Below are 9,393 nucleotides of genomic sequence, written 5' to 3'. Positions count from 1 at the left end.
TGCCCTTTTAATGCAGGAGGGGGGGGGGGGGCAGGCAGTGGCGGAGCTTAGTTTTCTTTAGGTGGGCGATCGCCCCTCTTCGTTTCAAATTTTTTTGATGTATTATATATATTTAGGGGGGGGGAGCGGCGGGCGCGCATCGGCTTGTTGACAAATATTATCCTGCTGATTTTGATGGTCAAGATAAGCTCATTTTGAAGTTTCAACTGGAACATTTTGTCCTCGACGCCCGCAATGATCCAAAATTGAGAAGTCTTTCAACTATTTCCGAGTTATGTGTGGCACTGGCTGAAACTGAAAAGAAAAGTGAATATTTTCTTGTTGACCGCTTAATTCGCCTTGTTCTAACTCTTCCGGTGTCTACAGCTACTACCGAGCGAGCATTTTCTGCCATGAAAATTGTAAAAACAAGGCTCCGCAACAAGATGGAAGACGCATTCTTAGCAGATAATTTAGTTATGTATATCGAGAAAGAGATTGTTCAAGAAATTGATACTGATTCTGTGATTGATTATTTTAAGAAGATGAAAACTCGGCGTGCAAAGTTTTAGATGTTTATATAACATTGAATTGATGATTATTTTGAATGAATTAAGTATTTATGAGTTTATTATGTAACTTCGCCCCCCCAAATTATTTTTTCAAGCTCCGCCACTGGGGGCAGGCTATGTTTCATATTGATTCTAACCTTTGTCTTATTGGTACCTTATCATGTGCCAAGCTCAGCTTTCTCGGGGAGTCATGAACAGCCTCGCCATTCGAGTTAACTTGTGCAACGCAACCATCATACTCTCAGAATGAAAATAACGAGGGTCTATTGCACCTAGATCCATGGTAGCATCGTGTTGTACCACTTGTTACTCTTGAGCTAGATAATGACAGATAATTCCCCTCAAGTGAATTTACTCTTTAACGTTTAGGGAATGCCTGCTTCGTCGTATTAGTAATTTGGGTAAACGTGGTCAAAAAAATTCACTCAGCCAGCGCATCTGTAACTTAAGAGGGTTATAAGTACCACAAGAGGATATTAAGGGGTCTTTGTGCAGCAACCTGTGTTTGGATACATGGGCAGTTTGCGACATGCATGCAAAAGCATTACAAATTTCAAAACCATCATTTGATGTTACTACACACTGAATTTGCTCTAATTCCATTCTGCATAGTGGAAATTGCATGCAACTTGAAATTATTTTCTTTCTAAAAAAGGGGGTCTACATGCAATAAGAAGACGAAGGCAAGGATTCAGTCAGAATATTGACCAGCTCATTACCGAAAATCTAGCGCACATGAAGGTCATAAGGCTACTCAGACATCCGCTGGTGGTTTGCAGAGGGGAGTTGGCTATGTTTGAGAGTACCTTTTAAACTCGTACATATCAATTAAGGAGGCGATATTACTGTAGGACCAAAGATGACCAAGTATTAACATCTTTGTGGTGGTGAAGGGAGTGATAGAGGAGGAGAAAAAGATGATGATCATCATGGCAGAGGAGGAGAATTAGGGCAATGGTTTGAGGGTGTGAACGGCTATGCACTAGTACAAAGGTGGCTTGGCTCAGTGGTTGTAACCGCTGGGGCAGGTGATGTCCTCAGCTGTTACACAGTTGTAACAGTTAGGGCAAAAAAACTAACCATTAATGCAACAAGCATCGGGACTGAAACAACCCCAATAAATGAAAAGTTTGCACCTACATTTTCCATCGTTAGTACAAGTAAATATTTAATTAAATTTTTAAAAATTTAAATTAAATTATAAAATAACAACACCAACGGTTGGAACTATTGGTGCAAGTATCAGCACTGATGGTTGTAACCGTTTGTGCTAGTCCTTGCACCAATGTTAGCAACCATTAGTGTTGATTTTGGCACCAATGGTTAAAATCGTTGGTGCTGACGCTTGCATCATTGGTGCTGATACATGCACCAACGGTTGCAACTGTTGGTGTTGATACTTACACCAATGTTTGCAACCGTTGGTGATAGTTTTTTTTTTGTTAATTCCTCTTCCATGCTTACAATTCATTTCCCACATAAATACATAATCAACTTGTTCACAACATATATATTCTCACGCATAAAACCAAAACAAAAGATTGACTAGAATCAAAATACGAAAAATAACTTATATACTACTCAAGTTCTAAACATAAAGAGGATATCTGAAATATAAAAATATCTTAAATATGTAAAAAGTACAAGCCACAACTAAGTTAATCAAAAATAACTAGCAAAAACTCTAGGAATGTCCTCATTGATGCAGCCCTCATGGGTAAAGCCCCCTAACACGTCCCCTAGCACGCCCCCCAATCGACTAGCAAGAGGATTTTGTGTTAAAATACTCCTGAGTTTGGGTGTCAAGATATACACATGAATATGTGTCACTTGCTATATCCACTAACATCACGTGGGTACCCAAACACTCTAGATTGTGACGCACTATATTTGTCTAGTTCAAAGAAAATACTTTTCTTTTTTCATCCTTGTGGCTTTTCCTGTCTTTCCTTTACTTTCCCAAAAGTCATGTTTTCATAATCACTCCATTGAGCAAGTATGTCTTCCCCCCGATAAGGGGACTAGAGCCTTTCGGTGCTCTGTAGTACCATCAAAATGAACATCATCATCCCTATAGATATGGTCTTCTTTCAATATGCATCGATGACAGCAGTAACATATCTTTTGGATAAAAGGCAACCATGTTGATGTTGTATCGATGTGGCAATAAGAACATGCTTTATAACCATGTATGGAATATCCTGATGGCATTCCGTATGCAGGAAAGTCGTTAATTGTCCATACTAAGGTTGCACGCATTATGAAGATTTCCTTTTTGTCTGCATCATATATCTCAACATCGTCAATGAATAAAGACTGTAAATAATTCAAGCGAGAGCAGAGACGCCCACAAACACTAAACTGACATTAAGTTAATTACTCCTCTCTCTCTCTCTCTCTCTCTCTATATATATATATATATATATATATATATATATATATATATTATATATATATATATATATATTATATATATATATATATATATATTATATATATATTGTTTGGTTCCAAAGATATCTTAAGATCTGGTGCTTAATGCTTTTCAAGTCAGCGAACTCCAACATCCACATTCCTCCCATTTAACTCTCTCAAAAGCAAGAACATTCACACAGAAAAGAACATTTTAAGGATAGAATATTGGCTTGCCATGACGTTGTGTAAATAGACAAAATTAGACAATATGTATAAAAAAGTAGAGGACTTATTGGGGTTCACGGCGGAAAATAGGAGTGGCGGCGGCAACGATCTCGAGCGTTGGAAAAAAGAGGAAGAGAATGACATTGGTTATAGTTCACTGTGGCAAAGGGTAGGGGTTTGAGGGGAGAGAACGGTGGCGATAGTGATCTCTGAGCTATGGCAAGCAACGATCTCTAAGCGGCGACGAATGAGTAGTTTTATTTAGGAGTTTTTGATGAGAGGCGTGAATGAAGAAAATTCATGGGTGTGTGACTTTGTGCTTATTTCTTTCTTTTTTTCAAAAAAGGCAGGGGTGGGGGAATTCCCTCCATTGTGAAAATACTAGCCCCAATGGTTGGAATCTTAGAGACTGCAAAATTTTACCCCAACAATTCCAACTACCCGATAGGAGCTGGTCACTTTGTACTAGTAATGTTTTGAGGGCATGGAGGGGGGAGGGGGGAGGGGGGGGGTTAATGTAAAGGTTGAAATTAGTGGTGGGTATTAGAAAATGAAGAAGAGTGTGAGAGATGAGTGAGGATGAGAGAGGGAGAGGGATAAGTTGGGATGAGAAAAGAGAGAGAGATTTGATTATTGTTGTGGACTCTATTATAGAAGAGTTGAGTTCGAAGGGGAAGAGAGATGAAGGATGTGGAGCATGGTTTACAGAGAGGGGGGAGAGGATGATTGTAGCATGGGTACTTTATTAGCGTTTTATCTTTCATGCAGAGTTGGTAGTATAAGGCTGAAACACAAAATGACAATGTATTTAGGCTTTTACATAAAGAAAAATAATACCAGGGAGGTGGATCTTAATTATAATTATGATCTGTTGCTCTATAATGTACCAACATACCTTTTACCTGTAGTTGTGAATTATATATATATATTATATATATATTATATATATATATATATATATATATATTATATATATATATATATATATATATATATATATATATATGATCTGTTGCTCTATAATGTACCAAACGTACTTTTACCTGTAGTTGTGAATTTACAATATATATATATATATATATATATATATATATATATATATATATATATATATATATATATATATATATATGAGAAATATGGGTATGCTTGGTAGCCAAGCACAAATTTTATGCTTGGAAGTGAGTGGCACAATCCCCTCCACTCATTCAAATTGGGGACTACATTCACATAGGTTGAGGAGTGCACGGGGATATGCAAACATTTGAATGAGTGGAGGGGAATTATGCGACCTCACTACCCAACGGGCAATAACATTTTTTACTTGGTAGCCAGCATACTCATATATATAATATTATATATATATATATATATATATATATATTGGTATATACTATATGATGCAGCACGGAGAGATGAGAGACCGAGAGGATTAATGGAATATCCTTGTCATTTAGGAGGGATTTCCTCTCTTGACGCCTATGTAGTACAAATCCGACATCAAACCTATCTATAAGTGAGAAAGAGAGTGCTGACATTTGTGAGGATTTGTCGCCTAACTTATATTAAGGATTGTGTCGGGGAAGTGTTGTGCCCACAATAGGCGACCAAGGGGGAAAAATCGTCCTCCTATGACAAGGATACCCATTAATTCATATATATAGGTATAGTATATATACTACTACTCAATATATCAATGTTACGATATACAGTATCAGTGATATTATATAGGTATCATGATATATATATGACTATATTATATATATATATATATATATATATATATATATATATATATATATATATATATATATAATATATGAGAAATATGGTATGCTTTGGTACACATTAAATTTTGTGCTTGTAGTGATGTGTCAGCTCATTCACCATCACAATCATTACGCCATGTGAATGTGCTCCCATATTTAGAGTGGAGAGAGATGGACACTCACTACCAAGCATAAACTGTTTTGTGTTGTACCTAAGCATAACCCCATATTTCTCTCTTACTATATATACTCATTTATCCATGTGAATTTGCTCCCATATCTTGAATGAGTAGAGGGAGATGTAGACACCGTCACTACCAAGCCACATTTTTTTGTTCTTGGGTACCCGAAGCATACGCCATATTTCTCTCTCTCTCTCTACAGTCCTCTCTCTCTTCTCTCTCTCTCTATATATATATATATATAATATATAATATATATATAATAATCTAAGGTGACTCCCTAGGTGTAGCCTAAGGATGCGCAATCTCAGCCATTGATCTCAAAAACCCCCAAAATCATCTCAGCCATTGATTTAAAACAATTCCCAAAAAAAGAAAAAACAAATTACCATAAAAACACCCTATTAATGACGCGGTTAGGGGAAAAAAAGAAAAACCCCCCGATCGGAAAAAATACCCTATTGATGACCAAGGTTAGGGAAAAAAAAATAGATCACCCGAATTTACGCGTGGACCTCCGCTCGCTCGACTTCCGCCTCCGCAAGACAGGTCTAAATTAACGTGTTAGTTCTAACTGAAATGCATGTTAGCTAGCTCTAAATTAACGTGTTAGTTTTAACTGAAATGCATGTTAATGCTACCGGGATGCATGTTAGCTCTAATGGAGATGATGTTAGTTCTATTACGAGGCATGTTAGTTCTAGTTGGCGTTCCTGTTAGATCTAGTGGATTTCATGATGGTTCTATCTTCCCTCATGCATATTCCTTGGATCTATCTTCTTCCTTTTAATTTCAGCTCATACATTACTTGGTTTGCAGCACTCACTCTATGGCTACGAGCCGGATAATTTAGAGCTATTTTTGCCATGTATTGTTAAATTGGATATAAACTTTAAATTTGGTTTAAACTATCGTAATGAAATTGTTTAGTGAAATTGAAAGATGAACTTGAGGATGATTTTCTATAGATTTTGAACTTCTTATATGTGATAATTTGATAGCTTGTATGGACACGCCAACAATTCTCTCACGTGATACAACAATGGTTGAAGATGAAAACAAATATATAGCCCTTGACCTTGAAGGCGATGACTATGGTTTACTATCTACGACAAGTTTTTTTCTCTCAGGTGATAATATCTTATTGTCTATTGTGTACTACTATCTAATGACATATACCAAAATAGGTTTCTTTTATAATGGGTTTTATAATATTTGTTTCTCTATTTTTACAGGCATCCGAGCATGAGCAGAATGTTGATGAACCTATTGGCGTTGAAAATGGTGAAGGTAATTTTGTTGTTGATCCATATATTGGAATGGAGTTTTCTACTCATGAGGAAGCTTATAATTTCTACAATGCATACGCTAGACTTAAGGGATTTGGTGTTCGCAAGGGTCACACAACTTGGTCTAGAAAGAAAGATGCAATCATATCTAGAATATATGTATGTGACAAGGAAGGTTTTAAATTTTTAAAAGATAAAAGAGAAGATGGTCGGAATGTAGTTCGAAAGTTCGATACAAGATGTGGATGCAACGCAAGGATGGTTATTGGACTTGATAGAAGCACTGAAAAATGGGTGGTCCGAAATTTAAACATTAATCATAATGGTCATCCATTAACCACCCCAAATCGGGTAAAGAAGCACTACTCACATCGGACACTTCATCGAGCTCAATCGACAAGAAGGTTGATAGATACTGTTGACAATCAAGGTTTACGGCATTCTACCATTTGTAAGTTTGTAGACGTTGCTCATGGAAATGAGCAAGGCTCTCTCACTCAACAAGAATGCCAAGCACAACTTAGAATTAAACGAAAAAATAATGTTGGTCATGAGTGCGTGAGCATAGTTCATCAATTTCAAGAGAAAAAGGTATCTGATCCTCAATTTTACTTCGCACTTGATTTAGAAAATGATGGGACGACGAGAAGTGTTTTTTGGATGGATGGTAGGTCGAGGACTTCTTACTTGCAATTTGGAGATGTTGTTTGCTTTGATGTTACATATAGAACGAACAATTTAAAATTGCCGTTTGCACCATTTACGGGCGTTAACCATCATCGACAGTCTACTCTATTTGGGTGTGCGTTACTGGCCGATGAAACGGAGGAGACGTTTATATGGTTATTTAGCCAATGGTTAAAATGTATGTCGGGTATAGCACCAGTAACAATCATCACTGATCAAGATAAAGCTATGTGTGGTGCTATTCACAAAGTTTTTCCTAAAACTCGCCATCGCTTTTGTTCTTGGCACCTTCGTAGGAATGCCTTACAAAATCTTCAATCAATGCATAATGATTATGGTGAGGATGTTGGTGTAAAGTATAACAAATGGTATTGGAGTAAATCGGAAGAAAAATTTGAAAAGCGTTGGGAAGAAATGAGGGACAAATATGGTGCAGATAAAAGGAGTTGGTTAGTAAATTTATACAAATACAAAGAATATGTTTAATATCTTTCAGAAAGAACTCAAGGATAGTTACTCCATGCTTCATGAGAGGTTGTCGAAGGATGGCGCAAGTGCTACTTATGCCGTTTGGAATATAGATCGCGAGGCTGAGAGCAAAAAGACGGTAAAGCATCATGTTGTTTTCGATGCATCCAAAGATAAAAGAATTAAGTGCTCTTGTGAGAAATTTGAGATGGAAGGTATATTATGCAAACATAGCTTGCACATTTTAGTAAAGAAGCAAGTATTAGAAATTCCATTAAGATATATTATGCAACGATGGACAATTAAAGCAAGACATGTTGGTTGCGGAGTTGTTAGAAATTGCATTTCAAATAGTGAAAACAAACTTTCTATCATTAAACATTAGGCCCTTAGGAGTAGATGTAACAAGGCACTAGAAGATACATTGACTTCAATTACACTTTACGATAAGTTCAGTGCTTTTTTAGACTCATTTTTTGAAGAAGTTGGTGCTTACAAGAAAGAAAAAGAACTTAACGATAATGGAAATGAGAGCAATGCCAGCAATAAGATGCCTACTTCATCCATACCCATCTCTGTAGAGGAAGCAACTCAAATCACTATTCGTGATCCAGATAAGCCTATTGCCACGAAGGGACAACCAACACAAACTACTAGAATTAAGTCTGGAATGGAGATAGCACAAGAAAAGGGTATAAAAAACAAAGATTTTGTGGATTTTGTAAGGGAAAAGGACATTATATAATGAGTTGTCCTTTAGCTAAGATATTATATTTAATCTTGATTTAATAATTGTTTCCTATCGATGCATTTGTCATGTTAAAGTTATAATTTTTTTTGTAGGTGAAAAATGTTGCAGGTGGTGGTCGAGAAAGTTAACGGAGGGTCAAAACAAAGTTAACTGAGGGCTAAAACAAAGTTAACGGTGGGCCAAAACAAAGCATGTGTTTCTGAAGAATGCTGAAAATTTGAATTAAAGTTTATGTACGTATGGATGATTGGTTGTATGGATTAATCACATATGGTTGATAATTTAAATTAAAGTTTATGTACATATGAATGATTTGGTTGTATAGATGATAATGTGGTTGTATGGATTAATCAAGTATGGATGATAATTTGAATTTAATTTTTTCCAAGTCTATGAGGTACAAAATTTTTTCCAGATCTATGAGATACAAAATGTGCATAAGTGGGTACAAAAATTGATTAAGTGGGTAGAAATTTTTTATTCATGCCAAATCATACAAAATGTGCATAAGTTGGTACAAAATTTTAATAAGTGGGTACAATAAATTTTTTCAAGAACTACGAGGTACAAAATATGCCTAAGTAGGTACAAAACTTGCATAAGTAGGTACAAAACTTGCATAAGTAGGTACAAAACTTTAATAACTGGGTACAATAAACTTTTTCAAGAACTACGAGGTACAAAACGTGCGTAAGTGGGTACAAAAAATTGATTAAGTTGGTACAAAACTTACAAAATTGGGTACCAATAAATTTTTTCAAGAACTACGAGGTACAAAATATGCCTAACTAGGTACAAAACTTGATTAAGTAGGTACAAAATTATAATAACTAGGTACAAATTATTTTTTCAGATCAATGAGGTACAAAACTTGTTTAAGTGGGTACAAAAACTTGATTAAGTGGGTACAAAACTTTAATAACTGGGTACAATAAACTTTTTCAAGAACTACGAGGTACAAAACGTGCCTAACTAGGTACAAAACTTGATTAAGTAGGTACAAAATTATAATAACTAGGTACAAATTATTTTTTCAGATCAATGAGGTACAAAACT

At 35.8% G+C, this 9,393-nt stretch overlaps 1 protein-coding gene across 1 annotated transcript; it reads left to right on the top strand.

The window, feature by feature from the left end:
- On the top strand, positions 6,231–8,331 carry LOC109847801 (protein FAR1-RELATED SEQUENCE 5-like). The gene is made up of 4 exons (XM_020417041.1): positions 6,231–6,272; positions 6,378–7,571; positions 7,615–7,801; positions 8,054–8,331. The coding sequence occupies exons 1-4, from the start codon at positions 6,231–6,233 to the stop codon at positions 8,329–8,331; spliced, it is 1,701 nt and encodes a 566-aa protein (XP_020272630.1).

The sequence above is a fragment of the Asparagus officinalis genome, chromosome 7 (genome assembly GCF_001876935.1).
Source record: "Asparagus officinalis chromosome 7, Aspof.V1, whole genome shotgun sequence".
Taxonomy (NCBI): domain Eukaryota; kingdom Viridiplantae; phylum Streptophyta; class Magnoliopsida; order Asparagales; family Asparagaceae; genus Asparagus; species Asparagus officinalis.
Note: the sequence above shows the minus strand (reverse complement) of the source record. Positions and strands in the feature narration are given on the sequence as shown.

Coding starts and splice junctions, on each gene's coding strand:
- LOC109847801 (XM_020417041.1), top strand. CDS start 6,231: ATGACTATGGTTTACTATCTACGACAAGTTTTTTTCTCTCAG. Junction 6,273..6,377: donor GACAAGTTTTTTTCTCTCAG/GTGATAATATCT, acceptor CTATTTTTACAG/GCATCCGAGCATGAGCAGAA. Junction 7,572..7,614: donor CAGATAAAAGGAGTTGGTTA/GTAAATTTATAC, acceptor AATATCTTTCAG/AAAGAACTCAAGGATAGTTA.